At 40.4% G+C, this 27,800-nt stretch overlaps 1 protein-coding gene across 3 annotated transcripts in view; it reads left to right on the forward strand.

Moving 5' to 3' along the window:
• The window catches only part of LOC126297516 (uncharacterized), a 323,790-nt gene that overhangs the window by 35,557 nt on the left and 260,433 nt on the right, over positions 1–27,800 (forward strand). For all 3 annotated transcript variants that reach the window (XM_049988402.1, XM_049988404.1, XM_049988403.1), the window contains exons 3-4: positions 462–610; positions 7,887–7,986. In XM_049988402.1, the coding sequence (XP_049844359.1) occupies positions 462–610; positions 7,887–7,986 (249 nt within the window). The remainder of the gene's footprint in view (positions 1–461; positions 611–7,886; positions 7,987–27,800) is intronic.

The raw sequence follows: 27,800 nt of genomic DNA on the forward strand, positions 1-27,800 counted from the left end.
CTCTGGTGGGGGCCTGGAGCTGCCAAACAGTGTCCTACAAAAACTGCGTGATCCATGTTAGTTGCAGTGTAAATGTAGTATGTACGGGTTACTACAGTTATTGCAAATAATAGAACTAGAAAAATTGTAGCAAAATTTGTTGCCGTTAGGGGGAAAATGAGGGGAAGAATAAAGTATTGAAATGTGTACAGAACAGACATAAAATTTATTGATAAAGGTATTTTTATTTATGTTTATTAATAAAGGTAATTTTTGTGTGTATCAGCAGATATAATGTTATTGTGCAAGCAGAACTAATGTTAATCTTGACGTCAACTAATAAAGCATATGGGGATTTTTTAATATTGGGCATTTGGGTTATTTTGTTAAGTATTTATGGACTTTTTCAAAATTCTGCAGATTTTAAGTGTGTATTCATTCTGTAATGTACATAAAATTTTTGCTTTTCTTTTTTATTGCAGGCTGTAACAGGAGATAACAACCCTATTTGCGACAGCAAGGAGAGTGTAGATACCAAGCTACCTCCAGATAAGGATGATAAGACTCCCTCGTTATTGACAAAAAAATCTGATACTGCAGACGTGGAAGCAACTGCGTCATCAAGTGAATGGTGAGCAATTAATTTGAGGAGATTTGTGGAATTGACATAGCCCAACAGTACACCCAGCAAACAAGGAAGTTTCCAGTGGAACACACATAACTCTTATGAGACTTCAGCATATTGTTTTATGCATGCTTGAGAAAAACATACTTACTAAAGCGCACTATCGGCTTATTGTAGTAAAGGCTTTACACACACACACACACACACACACACACACACACACACACACACACACACAAACCAACCAACTAACTAACTAACTAACCAACTAACCAGCTAACTAACTGTGCACAGACATGTGGTTCATTCTGATTACCCATTCCTTTCCCAAACAGTTTCAGTGGGATACTCAGGGGCCAATGTAACTTGAAACAGTATACAAAATTAACGGAAAAAGAGTGACATTTGATTAGACATAGGCTTTTACCAGTGATGTGGAAAATATGCGACAAACACTATAAACAACAACGTGATGATAGTGTGATATCAGTGGTGATTTTTTTCAAATGACCTAAGCTACTGATCAGTCTGTCACCATAACCAGGTTTTTTAACTTTCGTCTTCATTGGCTTCTCCAACTAACAACAAAACTGTGAATGGACACACAAAAAGCTGATGTCACAGCTGCCATTAACATGTCATTGATCATTGCCTATGTCTTATATCGAATATTCCTCTTGTCTCGAATTAACTTGTAACCAGTAGCAATTTCAAAGAATACCTTTATTGAAATTCCACCACATCCTGTTATTAACACTTTCTCAGGTGACACAACCACAGAATGCTTCAAAACATTAACTGTTACCAGCCTACACTGCCCATTATCAGAAGTAATAGACAAACTGAGAAAGAAAAAGAATGTGTGTTATATCTGGAAATTAAACACACAGACAAATAAATAAATAATGTACTTCTCAATACCCATTTATTCTTCTAAATGAGCACAGAGCTTGTCATCAGACTGCAAGAGGAGATCGCGATGGTAAATGATCGCCTGGACCATGTTGAGGCTTTTATGTGGAGTGATAGAAACAGGAGTATCACCCAGCTTGACACAGGCGAGTAACGCTCGGGATTGGGCTGGGGATGCTGTCTGAATCAAGACTGGGCCGTTTCGCATCTTGGACAGCGCTGTCACTTCTCCAAACGTATCCTTGAGGTGTTCAATGAAAAACTGAGGCTTCGTAGGTAGGAAGGAGTCCCCATAAGTTGTGCTGCAGACTAAAAACCGAGGCGAATATGGCTCTCTCCGTTCTGTAGCCTTATGTTCCTCCCATGGTGTAGCGAGGGAGGGAAACGATTTACGGTCATACCCGTCCACATTGTGTTCGATCTCGCCATTCTTAGAGACTGCTGGTGCCGTACAGTCACCATCAAGAGATGACTTAGTCCGCTTCATTGCGGGTTATCCGCCCTGATAAATACCATAGTGTCCAATGGATACAATATTTCGGAGATAAGACATGTTGCCATCATCAAGTGCGCTGATGAACTGAGCTTCTGAGGGCCCGTGGCTGACTTATATCCTCTCCCAACACATGACTTCCCATGGTCTGCACCTGAGGGCGTGTGTCGCAGTTGCGGAGATGCTGACATTAGTGTCTCTAGTGGCATTGATGTGGTTGCTGTGTTCACTCTGGTTGCCATTGTGTTTGCTGAGTGTCTTCTTAATTAGACCCATTACTTTTTCCCATACCTTGCAGAGATTATAGCCACAGTCCCAACTGACTAGATTACCCACAGTGCGAATTTTGATGGCTTCTCTAACAGTGTGCTGCAGGTGTCCTCGGCTTAGGTCTTCAGCGGTTTGTCCAAAATGTGTCTTGTCACATTGATATGGAATCTTATACACCCTGGCCTTCCGCAAATGGAGGTCATCTTTGACTCTCCCCAATAATGCCCATGCTTTATTGGGTTAGCAAAAGAGAGCTGTTACATGGTGCTTTTTCAATGTGCACCTAACTTATCCCCAAAGCACGCCAGTATACAGAATAAAGGCTGTACCTGCCTCTTCCTCCATGATTTCTTCTGTCGTCAAGGGTTGTATTGTCGTGGTGGGGTGGATAGTGCACTTAATCTGCCATTCAGAGAACCATACTTTGTGGAGGGGGGGGGGGGGGGGTGTGCGCACACTTCTGAGGTGTTCCAGTTCCTGGGGCAGATACTCTGAGTCTGAGACAATATGTACCCTGTGTACTGGTGTTTTTTAGTACCCCATTCCTCTGCATAGAGTGGCAGCAGTTATCTATGTGCAAAAACAGGTTAGTGTGTGTTTTCTTCTGGTACACATCATGATGTCAAGGTATTAACTCTTCTGCGGTCTCCATATCATAATTGATGTTGAGATGTCTGGAGTTCAGATGCACAAGGAAGTTTATCACTTCCATGGGGTCAGATAACAAACATGTAATCCAAACAACTGAAAAACAGTGTGTTTCCATGATGTTGGGGCCTCTTCCTCATGATGTTGGGGCCTCTTCCTTGAAGTGCTCCATGTACAAATTCGCCACCACTGGTAAGAGAGGGCTGCACATTGCAACTCCCTCCATTTGCTCATAGTTTTCTCCATTACAAAGAAAATATGGGAAGATTAGGACTGCTTGTAAAGGTCAGTGTTCTTTTTGTCAAATTTGTACCCAATGAGGTCTGTTGACGCAATCAAAGGCACCCTGGTGAATAACAAAATGACGTCAAAGCTCACCCCCCATATTTGGGTGCTTCACTTTAAATTTGTTGAGGACTTTCACAAAATCCACAAGAGTTGTGGATATGATGAGGGCAGTTACCCATACAAGGACTTAGTGTGTCTGTCAGGTATTTTGCCATCAGGTATGTATGAATTGTGATGTTATTGACCCCAGTGGGATGTAACAGCTCCTCATCTTTGTGGATCTTGGGAAGTCCATAAAGTCTTGGCAGTACAGGTCCCTGTGCTGACAATATCTTGATGACCCCCACTGGTAACTCCAGTCTATTTAGAACTGCCATGGTCTTGTTCTCCATCTTCTTAGTGGAGTCACTGTTGGTATCCTGTAGGAGTCGTCATTTAGCAGGCTCTGCATCTTCTCGGTGTAATCCTTGTGGGAGAGAGCAACAGCAGCATTGTCTTTGTCAGCAGATAAGATAAAAATCTCTGGGCACTCTCTCAGGTTCTGAAGGCCTCCGTCTCTGTGCTGGTAATGTTTGACTTCATGATCTTAGTTCTTGTCACAGCACAACAAGCTTCATGGGCACACTTTTTCTGCTGCTTCAGGTGGTAGTTGCACAGCAACCTGTTCAACTGCACTGCGATGTCTGTGACTGGTATGAACTTGGGAGTGGGGACAGACATCTTCGGTGGCGCAGCTTGTACTGCGGCACATCTTCTCCCCACAAAGGTATGTGAAGTGATTCTCTATCTTCTCCCAGTGTATTTATTGGTCCAATGGTCAATAGGTGTACTGCCAATCCATGGACCCTTTGAAAAATACTCTAGAAGAAACTGAAGAATCACATCACATATATGTACAGGGAGGAGATATATATCGCAACATATAGAAATTCGAAGAGCTGCATAACTGAAGATGCCGTTTGCCGAGTGCTCTCACATTTCAGAAGAGATGTCATGCTGAGCAAGTTGTGCCGAACTTTGCTAAGGTCTTGTATCACATCGATTCTGCAACAGCCAGGAGTGTCAAGAAGTGGGCTGACTTTGCCTTGGTACATGAGAGGGTACACTTCACGTGCTGCAGTTGAGTGCAACTCCAAGGAACTTTTTAAATGACATTTACATGTGGCCAATCATTTTAACTCTTGGACATGTGACTTGATTGATGGTGTTATCTGGGTGACAACTGATTCCCCCCATAAGAAGGCTACAGGACATCAAACATCAAGATTTTCATGTCTCATTGACAAACTATCACTGGAGGTCCCATGCAGCTGATTGGTGATGTGATTTTGGTTCTGGAGAGGAGACTTACTTTTGCCCCCACTCCTAAGCAGAAATTGTCAGTGCAATTGAACAGAAGTAGTGTGTCCATGAAGCTCGTGCTGTGACAAGAACTAGACTATGAAATCAAACATTACCAGCAAAGAGAGGGGGGCCTTCAGAACTTGAGAGAGTGTCCAGAGATTTTTATCTTACCTACTAACAAAGGCAATGCTACTCTTGTTTTCTCCAACATGGGCTACCCTGAGAAGATGCAGAACCTGCTAAATAATGACTCCTACAGGAAGATCATCACTGACCCCACCAAGAAGGTGGATAACAAGACTATAGTGCTTCTCAAGGAGTCAGTATTATCAGTGGGGGCCATAAAGATATTGTTACCACAAGGACCTGTACCATCAAGACTTAACGAACTTCCCAAGGTCCATGAAGATGAGGTGCTGTTACACCCCAAAGCGGCAGCAACATCAAAGCTTGTACATATTTGCTGGCAAAATACCTGCCAGGTATACTAAGTCTTTATGTGGGTAACTGCCGACATCACATCCTCAATTCTAAGCATTTTGTAAAATGCCTTAACAACTTCAAAGGTGAAGTACTCCGGATTTCATGGGGAGTGTTAACGTTGTTTCATTATTCACCAGGTTGCCTCTAAGTGAGTCACCAGAACTCATTTTCAGGTATATTCTGACCTCAACATTTTCTGTTTAATAGAGAATACTATGAGCAAATGGAGGGAGTTGCAATGGGCAGCCCACCCATGCCAGTAGTTGTGAATTTGTATATAGAAAATTTCTAGGAAGAGGCCTTGACATCATCCAAATGGCCACTACAGTACAATCAGTGGAGTCAGATGAAATCATGGAGGAAGAGGTAGGCACAGACTTCATTCTGTAATTGTGCGCACTATAGGGAAAACTCGATCGCATACTGAAAAAGCACTGCTTAAAAACTGTCATTTTGCCTGCCCAATAAACCACAGGCTTTATTGGATGGCATAAAATGTGACCTTGGTTTGCTGTGGGCTGGGGTGTATCAGATTCCATGTCACAGCAACAAGACATATATTGGCTAAACAATTGAAGGTCAATGCCAAGAAAACCAGTGGCACACTCAGCTAATGTATTCCCATCAGGTTGGTGGTCGCATAGTGCTGTTAGTCAGAGAATTATGCTATGGAATACGAACATACCAGAATTTTAGTGCAGACTTCCAAATATTGGGACAGTGCTGTTAAAGAAGCCATCGAAGTTCATCCCACAGGTATTCTACTAAACTGGGATTACAGTTATAAACTCTTCAAGGCTTGGGAACCAGTACTGAGTCTAATTTTTAAGATGATGCTCAGAAAACACAATGATTTGGCAACCAGAGCTGACAGAGAAACGACATCAACGCCACCACAGACACCGATGTGTCTCTCCACGACTAGCAATGCGTGCCTTTGGGCATGACTACGGAGGCATAGGCTTGCATTAGAAAGGGATATAAGTTGGTCACATGCTCTCAGCAGCTCAGTTCATCCGTGCACCTGATGATGGTGACATGTCCAATTGCCAGAATATTGTGCCTTTTGGACTGTTAGCTCAACAAATATGCTGGGAGAAACTGAAGAACCACATCATGATGATGGTTCTGATGTTATACAGTTTGGTATTATTGGTCTTGCCTGTCCATGTTCTTTGTGCGTGTTAGATTCATGAGTATGTAGAATCACTTTGGTGCTTAGTATTCAGTGGCTCTGCTCATTCTGTGTGTCTGCACAATGTCACCCAACAGTTGTGTTCTCATATGTATTCAAGTTTCTGGGCTCACATTAATTCAGCAAATTTAAACTGTTTGAAAAGCAACTTTGACCTTTTTGATTGACATTTTATTGTGTATACAGTCCTCACAATTGTGGCTTCGTAACACCTGCTTTTCTTCTGTGTTTGAAAATCATAGTCACACTCACAGGTTTTAATGCTTGTTCTCGTAAATACAGTCCTTAATGTTGTGCTTATTACTATGCACTCTGGATACAAGAATTTGTACTCTTGGTAGCTCGTGGCAACACATCCCGTCGGATGTCCGACCCTTTTCATTAATTTAAAAAAAGTTAGCTCATGATTATGGCTTTATGGACAAGGGTTATCAGCTTTGAAAGGGACATGCTACAGGGGCATTTCGGGGCTGTGTCAAATTTTCACATGGAGAACTATATACTTTCTTAAACACACAACACATGACAGTCACCCCTTTGTCTTGCAAAATGATCATGGTTAATCTTGGTACTCACCAGAATGAAATACTGTCACATGCCAGTCTTATGGCGTACGCGCACATCTGTTTTATTTACTTGCTTAATATCTGTGAAACTCTGCTATATAGCCACACATAATAATAATAATAATAATAATAATAATAATAATTCCTGATAATCATTGTAGCTTCAGTTATTGTTGATGATGTGCCCACGGCAAGTGTCACACATTCAACAGTTGCCTTTCAAAAAAACGCAAAAGCCAAAAACTAATTGTTTGACATGTTGTTCTTGATGGTTTGATCTCGACACTTAATACCTGTATGTATTTGTTATGTGTGTGAATAAACAAACAGTTACATTTAGTAAGGGATCATCGATCACTTACACATGGCAACTTGACTCCCAGTTCTAAAGTATTTTTAACAGGTAAATGAACTTCAGCATTCCAATGTGTTTAATTGTGCATAAAGGTGTGGTTTTATTTGTGAATTATTGGTCTTTCTTCTACTCTTAAAGAGTATCAATAGTTACAGTGATGTGGAAATATTAGAAAAAAACTTTTGCCCAAAAATCTCCAGTATATACAAAACAGATAAATATATTCATAGACAGACTGATTTTGGCACAAATGAAAAAACATTTCACTGAATTTTTTGATTTGAGTACCACAGTTTGCTTGTTCAGGGGTAATTGTCTTGTTATGTGATGTAGGTTTTTTTAGATTGTTCAGGTTTCAGAAATTGAAGAAAGCATGAAGTAAATCTACTTTTCAATGGCTCATTGATGATATGATTAGAGGATGTTCAGAAAGAGAATAGAAATTCTTATCTTTTTAGTGTGAATGATCCATCTGGTATTTATTATTTGTCATATACTACAGTTAAATTTGGTCATCTGTCTTTCCGTTCAGTGCTTGCCTTTTTTTCTCCCTTGATTTTGGCACCTTGTTGCAAATTACATTGAATACATCTTGACAATCCTGTTAATCCATTCACTGTATTTCACTGCAATTAATTCATTTCAACTGAAATAATTCAAGCAAAGTATTTCTTTTTCTTGTTTATTAGCTGTTGGTTTTTAGCTGTTATACTCTCTTATGTTGGCAGCACAACATGTGGACTGGAAGAAAAACCACCTGTTGCAAGTGATGAATCTAGTCAAGAAACCAAATATAGTGATCGTACTGTGATTCCTGATACTTGGGATGTAAGTAGAACTTTCTCTCGCTCCCCCCCCCCCCCCCCCCCCCCCCCCCCCCGTGCGTGTGTGTGTGTGTGTGTGTGTGTGTGTGTGTGTGTGTGTGTTTTACAAGTTTGTATGACTGTTTTATAAAAATTTTCATGTTACAGTAGTAACAGTGCGTGAATTAGCAAATATATTCAGGTGTATTTCTTTCACCATTCATTCCCCCACTGTAAATGCTGCTTTTTCCTTCCATGTTAATATACTTGGTTACAGCAACTGAGCATGAAAGGCTGTGTGGCATGAACTAGGTTATGTTTGTTTATTTACAAGTGACTAGCATGTGACATTTAATTACAGTTAACGGAATCTGTTTGGAAATAGCATCAAAGTTTACCGACATGGTATGGCAGAAATTAAGCTTTATATTGGACTGCAACAACAGTAATGTTATACAGGTGTTATTCTTATCTTGGAATGCTCTCTTGAGTTTTCAGAATTAAAACCTTATGTAAATTAATAAATATTGATTACATTAAAAATATAAGCAGTTTTTCGCCTTTGTATGACAATTTATAGAAAAAATAGTTATAGCACAATAGCAGCAGCACTCTAGTTATTTGTTAGATATTTTTTGTAAATTTCGGAAAATGTGAACAACATATATTTGAACATATACAGTAAGTGAAATCAGGGTGTAGATGACCCGGGACAACTGGGAGATCCCGGAAAAATCTGGGAATTTTTTCATCCAGCGGAAAACCAGGGAATTTTTTAGAAATCTGAGAATTTTTCATTGTTTTGGTTTTCAGTTAAATTTTTGTAATTTTGACTGGTAAGGACAGATACTCTAACAAAGTATATTACTGTATCCTGCTACTGCAGAATAGTACTTCAACAATAAAACATAAACGAGAGAAGAAAATGAAAATAACTTAAATTGCAAAGGAAATGTGCCATATGCAACAGTGATTCACAGTGCTCATGCAGGCATCTGCCAACAGCAAAATGTGTCAAGGGCTTTAGGAAGACTATGCAATGCTTCATAACAACACATTGCCTCCAATGAGCATGAAGTCAGAACTGTTTACATTAGATTCGTTTTAGCAGTTACGAGCGGTCTCATGCGCATGTGCAGTTGAGTTGCATTTGAGCAGTAGATTCTCCGCTTCTGGCTACAAGAATGTTGCTATTGGCTGTGCAAGCAGTCACAGCAAGCAGCTATGCTACTGGGAAAAGGGAGTGCCAAATTCATATTCTTGAGGGGGGAAAAAAACTTGTTTCACAAAGTGCCTAGCATCCAGTGCACATTTGTCTATTGATTATTCATATGATTTTGAAACACTTCAGTGTTGCTTTTTGAACATTTTTGAACACATTTTAAGTTGATTTTTAGTGTTCATATCATACATGATGTATCTGTCAGGAGAATCCTCGTCGCGTCTAGAAATAAACTTTCCACAGACAAAAGGGGATGGGGCTATACAAGCTGAGCGGAATAAAGCTGAACGGATGAATGCCAATTGCTGTCTGATTATGTGGTTGATTGGTTTTGCAAATGATCAGTGTTGTTATAATTACTAGCGAAATCCATAGATTCGGACTACCAGAATGGAAATAAACGACCAACAGGAATAACAGGTGAGAAAGGTTATGTACTATCTTCTCTGTGTACCCAAGAAAATGAAATTTTGACAAACTTTTTGGCCAGGTCGCTACACTAGTAAGGACCTGTTGTACAGTCCCTGGCTAGAAGCTGCTTGAGTTCTATTCTGGAAGCAAGCGGAAAACATGTAGTACAAACACATAATAATGCCTAACTGGAAAACAGTCACGGAATAACTAAACCTGTGATTCTGGCAGGGCTATTGAAATTAATCGGAGAACAAGTTTTGACAATGGCAGGAGTAGCTGCAGAATTGGTGATGAGAAGATTGTTTGTTAGAATGAGGAAGGAGAAGAAACGAGGACATCACACAAATTATGGAAGAATAAGACGATTCCAAATTTATATAAAAATTTCTTGTAGTCGGCCTAATAGGCATTTGGTGTTAGCACCATGTGAATTATATTCTGTTGTGTTATAAAAATGGCCATTTGTGCCAAAACAGTCCCGTTTATTTGGTGTCTTACAAAATTTCTCCAGTATTAGAAAGGCCTATTTTGTTTTATCTAGCAGACAGTGACAAAATAGACGTAATCACATTGAGAAACCACACCAGTCTTGGGTATTATTTGTTAGCAGCTTTTCAGTATTAGATAACGACATTTCGAATTTTCGTGTAGCGAAACGTTTGACGAGCTTCGATGAGATAGTAGATCCTTTTGCAGAAAGGAAAACATGCCATGTAAACCTGTAGCAAGATTAGAGAGAAAAAAATGCTAGAAGCTAAGGATTGAAGAAATGTGTACTTTCTTGCTTGTCTCTCTTTTTTATTGGTTTTATGTATCCTATATTTAATTTTATGTCGGACAAAACAGCAAGTTATTAGCTATTAGGCAATAAAGAGAGCAAATTTTCTGAAGAGTTCTTGTTCTCCTGAAATATACATGTTTCAATTCCACAGAGTGAAATACTGTGGCATGTGACAGAAGAATGCTTTATGAAGAGGTGTGGCACTGCACTTTGGCACACTCAAGACCAAGTAATGTGCCCTACATTTCCTTGAACACATATGTTGTATGTTTCAGACTTTTCAGAAAGATGTGCGCTACAAGATAAACAAATTTTTGAAAATTCAATTTCTTTTAGTATTGACCCGGTTCGCAAATATTGTAGATCCAAGGCTGATGCGCAGAGCAGTCTGAGTTATAATGGATAGTCTCCACATGACCCATGTTTACATTTAGCGATTTTGCTGTTTCCCCTTCGTTTACTCTCACATCAAATGAAAATAAAACAGATATCTGTGGCCGGGAGCTATCAAGTGAATTAAAATACATTCACATAATTACAGAAGGGTAAAATATGTCATTAGTTTCGATTTTATTTTATTTCCACCTTTCTGACTGTCGAGCATTAATCACCTTGCAGAACAATGAAGTTATTTTTGTCTGTTTGCCGAAGAAATTTGACTTCTATTAACCTTTTCCGCAGAGGCAGTCAATGTATTTGAAGCGAAATGTTTAATTCTACAGTACTGGCTAGTTTCAACTGTTCGCTGCATTTCAAGTGCACATTTTCATCTTGTAACATGTATGGCATTATGCCATAATAAAGAACCAAACATGATATAATACAGTACTGATGCTCCAAGAAAATTTACATCCCGAAAACCACAACAAAAAGCTTAATATTAGGTCAAGGTCTACTTCATTGGGAATCTGGGCATACAAATGTGCACTTTAAATTTGCACTTCCAGTGTACACATTTTAGTGTGGTTCATGAAATTCCGATGCTCTTGGAGTATTCTCTGATGTCTTGTTTCTTTTATGACATAATGCAGGATCTTTCAATGTTCTACACGTACATACATACGGGCTTTCTATGTCATGGTAGCTGCTCAAGCATGGTGTCACCTGTTATCTGCGCTCTCTGACAACTGCTGAAACGAACCTTTTTCTAACAGGTCGCAGAAAAATATTGCGAATTGTGGTTTGAAAAGCATTACTTCCAAAGTAAATATCCTTTTACATAAGTTTAACTATGTGCGAGAATGTACCATGAATTTCTTAAATCGCAGAGCATTTGACTCTCATTTAAAAATCAGCTCTTTGATGATGAGCCATTTAGAATAATTTTGAACCCTGACAGCGCGTCTATGACCCGGGAAAAACCCGGGAATTTTTTCATCCAGGGAAAACCTGGGAATTTTTCATTGTTTTTGTTCTCAGTTAAATTTTTGTAATTTCGACTGGCAAGAACCAATACTCTAACAAAGGATATTACTGTATCCTGCTACTGCAGAATAATACTGCAGCCATAAGACATGAACGAGAAAAAAACTAAAATAAAACTTAAATTGCAAAGGTAATGCGCCATATACAGCAACAAAACACAGTGCGCATACAAGCTTCTGCAAACAGCGAAATGTGTCAAAGGCTTTAGGAAGACAATGCAATGCTTCATAACAACAAACTGCCTCCAATGAGCATGACATCACAACTGTTAACATTAGATTTGTTTTAGCAGTTACGAGTGGGATAATGCGCATGCACAGTTGAGTAGTATCTTCTTCCGCTTCTGGCTACAGAAACGTGGCTGTTGGCTGAGTAAGTAGTCCTAGCTAGGTGCTCCCATGAAAAATTTTACTGGCGCACCCAAACTGTCAGATTGCACAGCAGCCATGGATCTAGGAGTGCCAGGGAGGGAGCAGGGAGCAGGGAGCGGGGAGGGAGCCAAATTCATATAAACCATGTTTCACAAAGTGCCTAGCATCCAGTGCACATTGGTCTATCGATTATTCGTATGACTTTGAAACGTGTCCCTGTCAGTTTTTGAACATTGTTGAACACATTCAAAGCTGATTTCTGAATGAATCATATGTTGATTTGTGAATGCGTGCATAGTGTACGTGATGTCTCTGTCAGTGGAATCCTCGTCACATCTAGAAATGAACTTTCCTGCAGACAAAAGGGGCTATACGAGAAAGGAGAGTATAGCCGAATGAAAGAAAGCCAACCACTGTCTGATTATGTGGTTGATAGGGTTTGAGAATTATGAGCATTGTTACGATTACCAGCGAAACCCATAGATTCAGACTACCAAAGTGCGAATAAATGACTAACAGGAATAACAGGTAAGAAAGATTACGTATTATCTTCTCGATGTATCCAAGAAAATGAAATTTCGACAGAAAATTTTTGGCTAGATCGCTATACTAGCAAGGGTCAGTTGTACAGTCTCTGGCTAGCAGCCGCTTTAAGGTCTATTCTGGAAGTATCATGGAAAACGCGTTGTACGAACACGTAAAAATGTCTAACTGGAGAATAATCGCGGGATAACTAAACTGGTGATTCTGGCAGAGTTAGTGAAGTTAACCAGCTAATAAGCTTTGACATTGGCAGGAATTCATACGGAATTAGCGATGACAACATAGTTTGTTAGAAAGAAGAAGGAGAAGAAATGAGGACATCACACAAATTATGGAAGAATAAGACGATTCCAAATTTTTATAAAAATTTCGCACAACTACTTTTCGATCTCATGCTAGAGAAACTGGAGCGTATAAAAGAAGTGGAAAACTACTTCCTAACCTAAAGCTTTTTGCTTTTAGTAGGCCTAATAGGCATTTGATATTGGCACTTTGTGAATTATAGTCTTCCCTGTTATAGAAATGACCATTTCTGCTAAAACAGTCTTGTTTATTTGGCGTGTGTTACAATTGCTGCAGTATTATAAAGGCGTATTTTGTTTTATCTCGCAATCAATGACAAAATATAGGTAATCAGGTCGAGGAACCACACCAGTCTTGGGCCTATTTGTTATTACAGCTTTTTCAGTATTAGCCAATGACATTTCGATTTTTCATGTAGCAAAACGTTTGATGAACTTTGATGATGTAATAGATCCTATCGCAGAAAGCATGGCACACCATGTAAAGTTGTAGCAAGATTTGAGAGAAAAAAATTCTAGGAGCTAAGGATTGAAGAAATGTGTACTGTCTTGCTTGTCTCTTCTCTTTACTGGTTTTATGTATCCTATACTTAATTTTAAGTCACACAAAGCAGCAAGTTGTTAGCTAATAGGTCATCGGCTGCCGAGATCACGTTACATGAGCTGTGACCGGCTTATAGAAACACATCGCAATCTCAATTTCAATGATCGAAAAGTAACATGCGGTATTTGGTGAAATTTCATAGTATACTTTCGTTATACAAAAATATGCAACGTACATGTCGCTGCACATGAAAGGTATTTCCAAAACGTGTCTTTTTCTCTGAGTTTAGTTTGCTAAAGTGCCAGGAAATTCTATGCCTGTGTATAAAACCCTAACCATTCAAAGGATTGATAAGGGAAAATATACTGTCACTTAACATGGAAAAAGCATTTTTTCACCCGGGGGAAAGTGTATTTTTAACTGGGAATTCCGGGGAAAATCCAGGAATTTTTCTTCCTTGTCCACGTATACATCCTTTAAATATATTTTTGGAGATGAAGTATAAAAATAACGAAATGAGATAGGAACTTCACCCTAGATACACTAGAGGCAAAAATTAACAACTAAAGTAATTGCTAATAGCCAGCAAGGCAAGGTTGCATGTTGCAGACAAACAGTAGTAGACCTCTTAAAATTACTGAGCAAAGTAACTCAAAGATTAAGGTATTGAACTCATATTCAGGAGTAGTGTATTTGAAGTCCTTGGTTGTGTGTGTGGAAATTGGTTCTCTGTGTTGTAGAGAAATCACTTCATAAAATGCTGAGGCATAGTTGGTTTATTCCTTCCCTCCCCATCTGAGATAGAACTCTGTATCTAAACACCATGCTGTTGTCTAGGCATTAAACACTATTCTTACTTCCTCGAAATTAAATGTGTAGCAACTGATCACAATAAAGTTTGCAGCACGTGTCCTAACTACCCTAGTATCATTTGGGCAAAACAACACCAACTGCAATCTTGCTAGAAGCTCTTGTTTACTCCTTAATTTTTTTTTTTTTTTTTTTTTTGAGGCATGGTGTTTTCATGGCACTATAAGAAAAAAGTCTGTTAGAGCTGCATCAGGTAAGTGCAGCAGCCAAGCAACAGCCTGTCCATCAGGGCAATACACAAAATAATCATGAACACTGTCTGCATTTTGAGTGGAGCATCAAAATGTTAATCGTACACTAATGAGCTGAAACATTATGACTACCTGGGTAATAGCATGTTGGTCTACCTGTGGAGCACAATACTACAGCAGTTCAGTAAGTTCTCGGTAGGTTCCTTGAGGTATGTGGCACGAGACGTCTATGCACAAGTCACACATTTCCTGTAAATTATGGGCTAGTAGTTTGCTGGCACAGAGCTGGCACCCAATATTGTCTCCAGTGCATTCCACTGGGTTCGGATTTGGTGAATATGGCGGCTAAGACGTTAATGTGAGTTGACTATCATACTCGTCAAACCACTATAGAGTGATACTAGTCTAGTGACTTGGACAGTTATCTTGCTGGAAGATGCCATCACTGTCATGGAAGATGTCCAGCATAATGGAATGTAGGTGGTGTGAAATAATGTTAATGTATTCTACAGCTGTCGTGGTCCATTCGATTACTACCACTGGTAGCATGGATGTCATCTAAATGTCCCCCACAGCATTATACTACCCCAAATGGCAGGTATTCATGGTGTGGTGCATGTTCCAAGCACCCATTTGTCTGGATGACACCATATCTGGATGTGACCATCAACCTAGTATAACAAGAAATGTAATTCATCTGAACAGGTGACCCATTTTGATTGGTAAAAGGTCCAGTTTCATCAGTGTCACAGTTGTAATTGAGGATGTCCTTGGATCAAAATGGGAACATATAGGGGTTGTCTTCTGTAGAGCCCCATGTTCAACAATGTGTGCTTAATGGTGTGCTGGAAAACATTGTATTTTTGTCGCATTTTCTATCTGCTTTATGGAGCGTGCAAGCCTTCTACATCCACGTACTATGATGAGGCAATGAAGTTCCAACACCTTGTCGCCTATTAATTTTTTTACCATCCCTCAACCACTTTCCACAGATGCTCACAACAATAACACACGAACAGCTGAAAAACTTCGCCATTCCTGAGATAATTGTTCCCAGGTGAGTCAAGTACATCATTGGTATTCCACATTTGCGGCCCGTATCATTGCTACAGTGATTCCCCCATTTCTCTCTGCTCTGTTTATGTACTTTCTTTAACATATCGTGTGCCTGTGATGCTACCAGGTAGAATTCGGTCCCATGGTGGGCAGTAGTCATAATGTTTTGGCTCATCAGTGTATGTGCAGCGGGAAAACATACGAAGTAGTTTTGATAAAGTATCGTGGGAAATTCTCTCTCTAATGTACAGCGCATACACTCTTGTTGGGATGGACAAACATCAGAAACCCTGTAATTGTTATGCCTGTCCACATGTTCACTGTAAACCTTTCGTAATGACACCTCATGGGTATCCCATAGGGTTTAAATCAGCTGAAACATGATTGTTTCAACTTTAGGTGGAATATTCAAAAGTGGAAGAAACTAGTTCAATGAAAATACATTGACATGAAACTGAGATTCACTATTGGCTTCATGAAACTAGGTCAAACTTAAAGTGTACTCTCTGTTTGTGATGGTGATGGTGATGGTAGTGGTAGTAGTGACAATATTGGTTGAACTGATCATGTTTTCCAAACACTGGGGGGAAGAGTTGGGGATAAACATTTTAGAGGGATTCTAAAGCTTGACTCCAGTACACATGTTCAAGTTGATGTAGAGCACAGTTGTTATACAGGGAGAAGGTGGCATTTACAGAATAGTGTGGATAGCTGCAGCAAACCAATCTTTGGACTAAAGATCACTGCAGCAATTATTAAACAATTTATTTTACCTTTAGGACTGGAGTGAAGAAGACCAATTAATATTAATAATTCAGTTTGATAATTAGACTTTTAGTTCATTTGAAATATAAATTCTTAATTATTGATATTTTATGAAAGATTGTTAATAGAGGCTGCTTAAATTAAGAAAAGATAAAAATTTAATTTTGTGGGACAAAAATGAAAAACCAAGTACTCTTTTATTTGGGCTACATCCATTGTTTTATATCACAGATGTAATCTCATATTAACCAGAATAATAAGTGTTGCAGAAACATGAAAAACAATCATTTTTACAGCATTGAGCACACCATACAAATGCTCCATTTTTACATTTGCCAATGTGTTGTTATAATATGAGCCCAACATAACTGATCTGGAGCAAAGTTAAGGCATTTCACACAAGAAATAATAAGACTGCTAAGCTGGCAGATGTACTAAAACTAATGTACACAACTTTTTCATATGTCGCTGTTGATTACTGGTGGGATACAGAACAGCACATTGTAAAAGAAGGAGAAAATGTGACGCCTGGATGGATTCTGTTGATCAACTCGTTACCAATGTAGCAGAAGACAGTTCCAGAACTGAAGTGCATTTCTCGGATTTGAATAAGGAAGGAGCTAAGAGATTACCAGACGACTGATTTCAATTAATACCTTCAGTGGCATGAGTGTTCAACAATACGGTGAAATCCCTGCATCATTTTTTGCATCACACACAGCTCGCCAAGAAAAAGTATCCTGTGTTTAAGTTAGGAATTTTCATCGCTCTTGTTTGTAATTAGAATGCTATGTTAGGTGAGAAAGAGAGCATTTTATGCTTTCTGCCTGTTCACCTAAGAAGTGTCCGGTAGTGCTGGCATTTTGCCAAGTATTATTTCATTCTCTTTAAAAATTAAATGACATTTGAAGCTATTTTGTGTCTCCGCTCATCTCTCTTTGATCTGCAACTGCACATATCATTGCAGGTTTGTTGGACCAGCTGGCTGGCCATTGCTTTCAAAGTTAAACGCGACAGTAAAGCTGTTGTGCCCAATTATCATTCAATCTACGTGTGTGTAACATGACACAAAACCTGTCCTTATGATTGTACTTGGCTGTACTGGACATAGTTTGGCTTCCACTCCATATGAATTGAAATCCAATAAGATTCAAGCAAACACGGAAGAATACATAGAATGTTTACATCAGGTTTCTTCTTATGATGAATGCAGTATAAAAGTGAAATAACTGAAATTGCATCAAGTTTCAGAATTTTACGGTTTCTATTGGATATAGGGAATTGGATATAGGGAATTGGATATAGGGAATTGGATGAAACAGTCCAGGATTCTTTTAATCCATATAACCGCATCCTGTATTGTCCATATGTTAGTTGATGGCTTTTCAGTTTTGTGCAAACATTTCGTGTTACATAATGTTCCACCTGTTCCAGCGATGTTTTCTCAGCACTCCTATGGCCACATAGTGATTACTTACACAGGCTGCATTAGAACTATTTTTATTTAATGTGTGTATGTTTGAGTGCTAACTAGGCACAGTCGAGCCTTCTAATAATTTTCCAGTGTAGAGTTTTGCTGTCTTCGGTATAGATAGGGAGTGTGGATTGCTGTGTTTGGATTTGGGTTGAGTTAGTGATCTACATCTACATCTACATTTATACTCCGCAAGCCACCCAACGGTGTGTTGCGGACGGCATTTTACGTGCCACTGTCATTACCTCCCTTTCCTGTTCTAGTCGCGTATGGTTCGCAGGAAGAACGACTGTCTGAAAGCCTCCGTGCACACTCTAATTTCTCTAATTTTACAATTGTGATCTCTTCGGGAGGTATAAGTAGGGGGAAGCAATATATTCGATACCTCATCCAGGAACACACCCTCTAGAAACCTGGCGAGCAAGCTACACCGTGATGCAGAGCGCCTCTCTTGCAGAGTCTGCCACTTGAGTTTGCTAAACATCTCCGTAACGCTATCACGGTTTACAAATAACCCTGAGACGAAACGTGTCGCTCTTCTTTGGATCTTCTCTATCTCCTCCGTCAACCCGATCTGATACGGATCCCACACTGATGAGCAGTACTCAAGTATAGGTCGAACGAGTGTTTTGTAAGCCACCTCATTTGTTGATGGACTACATTTTCTAAGGACTCTCCCAATGAATCTCAACCTGGTACCCGCCTTACCAACAATTAATTTTATATGATCATTCCACTTCAAATCGTTCCGCATGCATACTCCCAGATATTTTACAGAAGTAACTGCTACCAGTGTTTGTTCCGCTATCATATAACCATACAATAAAGGATCCTTCTTTCTATGTATTCGCAATACATTACATTTGTCTTTGTTAAGGGTCGGTTGCCACTCCCTGCACCAAGTGCCTATCCGCTGCAGATCTTCTGCATTTCGCTGCAATTTTCTAATGCTGCAACTTCTCTGTATACTACATCATCATCCGCGAAAAGCCCCATGGAACTTCCGACACTATCTACTAGGCCATTTATATATATTGTGTAAAGCAATGGTCCCATAACACTCCGCTGTGGCACGCCAGAGGTTACTTTGTCTGTAAACGTCTCTCCATTGATAACAACATGCTGTGTTCTGTTTGCTAAAAACTCTTCAATCCAGCCACACAGCTGGTCTGATATTCCGTAGGCTCCTGCTTTGTTTATCAGGCGACAGTGCGGAACTGTATCGAACGCCTTTCGAAAGTCAAGAAAAATAGCATCTACCTGGGAGCCTGTATCTAATATTTTCTGGGTCTCACGAACAAATAAAGCGAGTTGGGTCTCACACGATCGCTCACAGCTCCGTGCGGTGCTGGTTTCAGTCACACAGCTTGAGTCTGTTACTAATGGGCATCACTGTGGGAGGCCAGATTTGGGGACCTCAGAGAAATTCAGCATGTTCCATATGTCCCCAGATTAATTCACTACTGTTCATGCCACAGTTAGTGCCTGCACTGAGGCTGATCCACTAACCAGTGGTAGATTGGAAGGTTATTACAAGTTATGGCAGTCAGCGAAAAACTTTTCGGGTGGCTGATTGAAAGGCGTCACAAGTTCATCTAACAAACAGGTTCAAGGTGCTGTCTGTGGCTGTTATAGGTCCTGAGCTAGATGCAGCCACTTGTCCTGTTTTAGGGGAAGCCTCTCAGCCTGCAAAGTCTGGGCAGTCACAGAGTGGGATAATTGATAGTTGGGAGCTCCAATGTTGGACACGTAATGGGGGCACCTTAGGGACGTGGCTGCGAGGAGGGGGGAGTCATCCAAGATGTGGAACGGGTCCTTTCCAATCCCATGAGGAACATGGGATGCAGACAACTGCGGGTGGTTGCTCATGTCAGTACTAATGAAGAGGTGCTCTCTGGTTTTGGGCAGCTAGCTGAATTGGTAAAGACTGCCAGTCTTCCTTGTGAGATAAAGGTAGAGCTCACCATCTGTAGCATTGTGACAGAACCGATTGCGAACCTTTGCTACAGGGCCAAGTGGAAGGTCTGAATTAGAGGCTGAGGCAGTTCTGCGACCATATTGGCTGCATATTCCATGACTTGCGCCACATAGGGAGGTAGGGTATTGAGTCTTGCTTAGTAGGTCAGGTGGCCACTCTGCACAGGGAGTGACTGCATGGGTAACAGGTGCAGTGTGGTGTGGATTGGGTGTTTTTTTAGATTATAGAGTCCTATGAAAGAACAAAGGGTGCAGGTCAAACACAAGACAAGGATTGATGTAAGAACCATAGGTATTATAGAAGTAAATTGTTGTTCCTGTGTTTGAAAAGAACCAGAGCTCCAGGCACTAATATTAAGTACTGAAGCGCCAATTGTTACAGGTACTGAAAGCTGGCTAAAACCAGGATAAGTTTAGCCTAAATTTTTACAAAGCACCTAACCGTGCTCAGAAAGGATTATATCAAATACAGTTAATAGTGGTGTGTTTTTTGCTGTTAGTGGTAGTCTGTCTTCTAGTGAAATTGAAGTAGGTAGTGCCTGTTTGTTAGTATGGGTAGAGGCTATATTTGACAACTGGAATAAATTAATAATGGGTTCTTTTTTTATTGATCTCTCGACACAGATGATATTTTGAACAATTAGTTCAGGAGGCCATGTGAAGTGTAAATTGTTGCAAAAATGTATTTGACATCTTAGCAACAAATAATCCTGAGCAAATAGGAAACTTCATGATTTCTGACCACAACATTGTTGTAGTGAGACTGAATATTGTAACATCCAAACTGAGCAAAAACAAATGCAAAATATATGTATTTAAAAAATCGGGTAAAAATTGCTTGATGCCTTCCTAAGAGACAGCCTCCATTCCATCCAAAATAACTATGAAATTGTAGACCAGATTCAGAGAGATAGTATTGACAATAATGGAGAGAGGTATACCAAATAAATTAATTAGAAATGGTACTGATCCCCTTGGTACACAAACGGATCATAACACTGTTACAGAAGCATTGAAAATAGGATTTCAAATCTAAAAGAACACAAAACCCCCAGGTTTGCTGAAATTTCGCAGAAGCCCAAAATGTAGCAGGAACTTTAATGTGAGATGCTTTTAACAGTTTCCATAACCAAAATGTCTAAAAATCGGGCAGAAAATACAAAGAGATTCTGATCATATGTAAAGGACACCAGCAGCAAAACAGAATCAATACCTTCACTGAGTGATAGTGAAGGTAATGTTATTGATGACATTGCCACCAAAGCATAGTTACTAAACACAGTTTTCTCAAATTCCTTCACCAAAGGATACAAAGTAAATATTCTAGAATTCAAATCGAGAACTGATACCAACATTAGTAATGTAGAAGTAGATATCCTCTATGTAGCAGAGTAGCTTAAATCAGTTAATAAAGGAATGTTCTCTGGTCCATATTGTACACTAAGTAGATTCCTTTCAGAGTATGCTGACACAATAGCTTAACAATCTTATGCAACTGCTTGCTCAACAAAAGATCCATACCTGAAGGTGGGAAAGTTGCACAGGTAACACCAATATTCAAGAAAGGAAGTAGGAGTAATCTGATGAATTAAACCTATACCTCTAATGTCAGTTTGCAGTAGGATTTTGGAACATATACTGTGTTTCAACATCATGAATTACCCTGAGAAAAGCACAGCACAGATTCAGAAAGTATCATTCTCGTGAAACACAACTAGCACTTCATTCATAAAAGTAATAAGTGCTATCAACATGTTATCTGAAATTGATTCCATATTTGTAGATTTATGGTACAGTATTTGAGGATGGGAAATGGGAAAGCTTTTGAGATGATTGGACTGGGGTATTTGACCCTTGAGTGGTAAGCCAATGATTGTGTATTAAACAATTTAATTAATAAACTATTAAAGAACAATGAGGATAATTCCAGCATAGGTACTTTCACAATATTTTGACAAAAGCTGACACATGATACACCAGAAGATGCAATAAGGTAAACCACAGTTACTCAAATAATTATTTGTTTTTATGCAAGCAGACCATAAACAATACATGGGCACAAGCCCTGTATACAGAATTATTCCCACCTGGCACCCACTGACAGGCATAGCCAATCTTACCAGAACTTAAGTAAATATCCGGAGTTGTTAATAAATTACATTCTTCACGCAAACAGTTAAATAAAATTTATAAAGTATTGTTATTATTATTAAATAGCAAGAAATAACTAGCACTGTTTATATTCAGAACTACACTAGAAATTTTTGTTTAAAAAAATTCGAAAAGGAAAATATTACTGCATGTGGTTAAACAGCAAATATATTAAGACACACACATTGTAACTGTCATTTCTACTGAGCTGGAATTTGAAGGAGGCAGTTTACACAAATATTAGCTGTCAACACACAGGCCAAGGCAAACTGAATCAAATATTCAAGTCACATTCTTACATGCACTTGAATAGAGAAGCAACAAGATTTAACATTAAAGCCTTCAAGACAGAACAGAGGGAGCTGTCTGCATTCGGATCCAATTCATATTAAAGAGAAGTGCACAAAATTTTAAACTCTCGTCAGATAAACATTGAGCTGGCAAGCAAGAAAGACAGTCAGTTTGAATTATTCACAATATGGTATAAATGACCACTATGCATATTGACAGCAATCAGAATCATATGATTTACACTGTCGAGCACCACAGTAAGTGAATTTAAACAGGAAAACCCATTTCGGTATGTAACCCAGGCACCAGTTTTGGTCGGTCAGGGCCAACAATACTCTCGAACACACATTACAAAATGGCAACACCTTAGGCATACTCAGACCTACCAGATTTAAATGACAGATGATCAAGTTCTATGACCGGAAAGAAATACACATACTATTAACACATGCAATATAATTTAAGAAATCACTTAGCAGCTTGGGCTATAGTGTAGTGGTCTCATAATCACATTAAATCAAAAAGCTTTTACAAAGCTTCAAATATAACTGGCAGACATGCCTCAACAGTTGTTTAATGCACAATCATATGTCAGTAAACACAGGTCTAATCTTGAGTATGATGCGGCTATACAGTGCCAGTGCAGCAGAGTGGCAAAATCCACCATTCACACGTAGCAGAGCCTTCCATGTGGCATTGGCCCTTCTGCACTATATCTGAGACACAGCCTGTGCATTACTACCTCGCATGCCACTATTAGAACACTACCAAAGTCAGAGACTGTGTGCGTGCTCAAAGCTCCTTGTAGACTTTTTCTGAGGCAGCAATGGTACGTAGAAGAGAACTGATACAGACATATCAATTTCCAGAAGGGTTTTGACACATTTCCTCACAAGTGACATCTTATCAAATTGTATACCTAAGGAATATTCCTTACTGTATTCGTGATTTCATGTCGGGAATATCACAGTTCATAGTTATTGTTGGAAAGTTGTAGAGTAAAACAGAAGTGAAATCCGGTGTTCTCCAAGGAAAAGTTGTAAACCCTCTGCTGTTCCTAATCTATACAAACGATTCAGGAGATAATATTTTGCAGCCACCTTACATTGTTTGTACATGGTGCTGTCATTTACCATCTAGTAAAGTCACTGTAAGATCAAAATTGATTGCAAAATTATTTAGACAAAATATTAGTATTTTTGCAAAAAGTGGCAATTGACCCTAAATAATGAAAAGTGTGGGGTCATCCACATGAGTACTAAAATAATTATAAAATTTCGGCTGCATTATAAATCGCTCAAATCTAAAGACTGTCAGTTCAACTCAATAACTAGGAATTATGTTTATGAATGACTTAAATTGGAACAATCACATAGATAATATTGTGGAGAAGGCAGACCAGAGACAGTAATTTATCAGCAGAACACTTTGAAGATGCAACAGCTTTACTAAAGAGACTACCTACACCACTCTTCTGTCTTCTGCTAGAGTACTGCTGTATAACATGGGCTTCTTACCAGATTGGATTGAAGGAGGACACTGAAAAAGTTCAAAGGAGGGCAGCTCTTTTTGTATTATTGCAAAATAGAAAGAGACTGTCATGGGAATGATAAGAGAGTTGAGGTGGCAGCCTTTAAAACAATGGCGTTTCTTGTTGCTGTGAGGTCTTTTCATGAAATTTCAATCTCCAACATTATCATCTGAACTGAAAATATTTTGTTGATTCCAATCAACATAGCAAGAAATGCACCCCTAAAGTGGAAAGGTGAGAAATAGCTTGAAGGTGGTTCAATGAATCTTCTGCCAGGCACTTACGTGAGAATTAGAGTAGTGTTGTAGATATAGATAAATTTTTCAAACATTAATGATCTTATTTTATTTAAAAAAAGTTTTTGGCCTTTATGCTTCACCTTTGTGTGAGAGTTTGTGTAATAGTGATAGTTCCATTCCCACTTGCTTTAGAAATAATATGTATAGACATTTATAAAATAAAATGTAGATCATTGACAGTTGAAGTTTTCATCAGTATGCACAACAGTTCCCTACTGAACGACATCGGACCCCCTGTGGGCCTGGGGGTTAGAATAGGCCCGAGGTATTCCTACCTGTCATAAAAGGAGACTAACAGGAGTCTCACCTTTTGGCCTTTATGTGATGGTCCCCTGTAAGGTTTGACCTCCATTTTTCAAAATTTTTCCAAAGAGCGAGCCAATTGGGGAAGGGCGCCTTACATGGTGCATCATATCCATCGTGCATTGAGATCCATAGCCCTCTTTCTCGTCAGGGCATTGCAGTCCCACTCGTCCTCCATCTCTTGAGCAAGGACTCCTTCCTGGATGTGTTTTCCTCCACCCACTGTGCAGCGTCGTTTTGTGCGCCAATGATGCTCGTGGAATTCTGTTCACCTCATATCCAGCATGGTAGCCAGTCCATTGTGGTGGGGCCACCAACTATCTAGTTGGTTGTAGCCCCCTGACTACAGAGGGATTGCTCTGCTGATGCCTGCACCATTAACTCTCCACATATGGCATCAGGACTCCCGGCAATGGCCAACCTGCCAGGTGGCCTTTGCTGCGGCTGGGTGGTGCCCGTGGGGAGAGCCCCTGGTTGGAATGGGTGGCATCAGGGCACATGACATGTGATGAAGCGTACCACATCATCACTTGATGGAGATCAAATTCCAGCAGTCTCTAAGTGTTCCAAGTCTTAGTACAGTGCAAGGAAGTATAACACTAAATTGTTCCCCTCTCTGGCCACACCATGGGAGGACCGCCAAGCTATGAATGGCAGCAAACCTTATTCACCGCAGTACCTTGTATGTACGAGATCTGGTGGGGACTGCTTTGTCTCGACGAAGCCTCAGTTTTTTGTAGAGCATTTAGAGGACAAGTTTGGGGAGGTGGAGAGCTTGTCCAAAATGCAGTCAGGGTCAGTCTTGATAAAAATGACATCCTCTGCCCAGTCATCGGCATGACTCTCTTGTGGCAAGCTTGGGGATTTTCCTGTTACCATAATGCCTCAAAAGAGCTTGAATATGGTTCAGGGTATTATATTCCACAGAGACCTTCCATTGCAGACTGACGACGAGCTACGCACCAACTTAGAGCGACAAAGAGTTCATTTCGTCTGGCGCATCCAATGGGGTCCAAGGGATAAATACGTTGCCACCAGTGCCCTTATCTTGACCGTCGAGGGTGACACATTACCCGAGAAGGTTAAGGTGATGGTCTACCACTGTGATATCAAGCCATATATCCCTCCACCAGTGTGGTGCTTTAAGTGCTGGAAGTTCGGCCGTATGTCTTTCCACTGTACTTCCAGCATTACATGTCAAGATTGTGGACATCCATCCCATCACAATACTCCATGTGCCCCGCCTCCCATCTGTGTCAACTGCGGAGAGCATCATTCCCCTTGCTCACCAGACTGCAGGATTTTACAGCGAGAAAGGAAAATCATGGAATAAAAGACCCTGGACTGACTGACCTACACTGAGGCTAAATCCTGTGGCTAAATCCTCTTGTGCCACCACAGTTGTTGCCTAATCAGTTTCGCGAGTTCCAGTTGGCTTTTGGAGCCAGGAGACTACACCTGCCCCCTTGATGGTGGGGGACACTTCCCTCCCTGTTGCTCCCGGGAGCTCTGTCCCCCCAACTATTGGGGACACCAGTCCCCACTTCTCAGCCGGAGGAGCATAAGTCTTCTTTGGCTTCTCTCGCTTGGAAGGGGGCCCCCTTGCATCTCTCCCTTCCCAGATTTCTGCTAGTGGGAAAGATGACACCCGCCAGTGGCTGAAGTGCCCAAAAGCAGCTGGTCATAGGGCTTCACAATCATCCTGAGTCCTGGAGACTGAATCAGTGATCCCTCCCAGTAAAAGAAACCCAAGGATCAGCAAGAGAAATCCAGAAAGAAGGGAAATGCTGTGGCAGCCACACCACCACTGTGTACAAGCTCTGTGTCTGAGGATGAGGTGAAGATTCTGATGTCCTCTGAGGACCGAGATCTCACCAGACCCTCAGACACAACAGATATAGCCTGTTCAGGAAATAACTTGATGGCAGGAGGTGACCCTGAGGTGTAGACTGCCTCATTGACTGTTTCATGCCTTCCCAGTCCCACGATCATGTCATCCTCCAGTGGAATTGCAGCAGTTATAGGGGATATTACAAGAACCATAGTGAATATAATAGTGTGTCAGGTGGTGTTTGTGTTTGTCTTGAACACAGTATGTAGTGAACCTGTGCTACTTCAAACTCCTCTTGAAGCTGTGGCTATCAAGATACGGACAACACAGGAAATAACTGTCTGCAATGTATATCTCCCTCCAGATGGTGCAGTACTTCTGAATGTATTGGCTGTACTGATTAGTCAACTCCCAGAACCTTGCTTACTTTTGGGAGATTTTAATGCCCTTAACTCCTTGTAGGATAGCACCATGCTTTCTAGCCATGGCAAGATGTCAAAAATTTGTGGCTCATGGTAGTTACTCCACCATTGCTTTATCAATTTGCAGTCCAGGACTTCTCCCATCTATCCACTGGAGAGCACATGATGACTTGTGTGGTAGTGACCACTTCCTGATCTTCCTGTCACTCCCCAGGCATTATGACCATCTCTGCTGTCACTGTTGAATCTCCATGTGGTGCCATCAATGTTGTGATTGAGCAGGTCACTACAATGATAATTTCTGCATCAGAAAAAGTGATCCCTCATTTTCTGGGGTGCCCCCAGCTAAAGATAGTCCCTTGGTAGTCACCCGAAGACGCTGAGGCAAGTAAAGAGTGTCAGCGAGCTCTACAGTGACATAAAGGGCACCCTCCCCTAGAGCACCCAATTACCTTTAAGTGGCTCTGTGCCCGCGTTCGCTTGCTTATAAAACGACGGAAACAGGAGTGTTGGGAGAGGTACGTGTCAACCATAGGGGGCCATACATCACCTTTCCAACTGTAGATGAAGATCACCAGGTGTCCCTGGTGTTAACATCAATGGCGTGCTCTCTGCCGATGCAAACGCGATTGCCAAGTACATTGTTGTGCATTATGCCCCAGCCTCTGCGTTGGATAACTATCCCTCAGCCTTTTGCACCGTCAAATGGCGGATGGGAAGGAAACTCCTCTTGTTCACTATATGCCACAGTGAACCCTATAATGCCCCATTTACAGAGTGGGAGCTCCTTAACACCCTTGCACATTGCCCCATTACAGCTCCTGGACCAGAACAGATCCACAGTCAGATGATTAAACATCTCTTGTCTGACTAAAAGCGATATCTCATCATCATCTTCAATCCAATCTGGTGCAGTGGCATCTTTCCATTACAATGGTGGGAGAGCACCATCATTCTGGTGCTAAAACTCGGTAAAAATACGCTTGATGTGTATAGCTATCGGCCCACCAGCCTCACAAATGTTTTTTGTAAGCTGCAGGAACATATGGTGTGTCAGCGGTTGGGTCCTGGAGTCA

The sequence above is a fragment of the Schistocerca gregaria genome, chromosome X (assembly GCF_023897955.1).
Source record: "Schistocerca gregaria isolate iqSchGreg1 chromosome X, iqSchGreg1.2, whole genome shotgun sequence".
NCBI classification, from domain to species: Eukaryota; Metazoa; Arthropoda; class Insecta; order Orthoptera; family Acrididae; genus Schistocerca; species Schistocerca gregaria.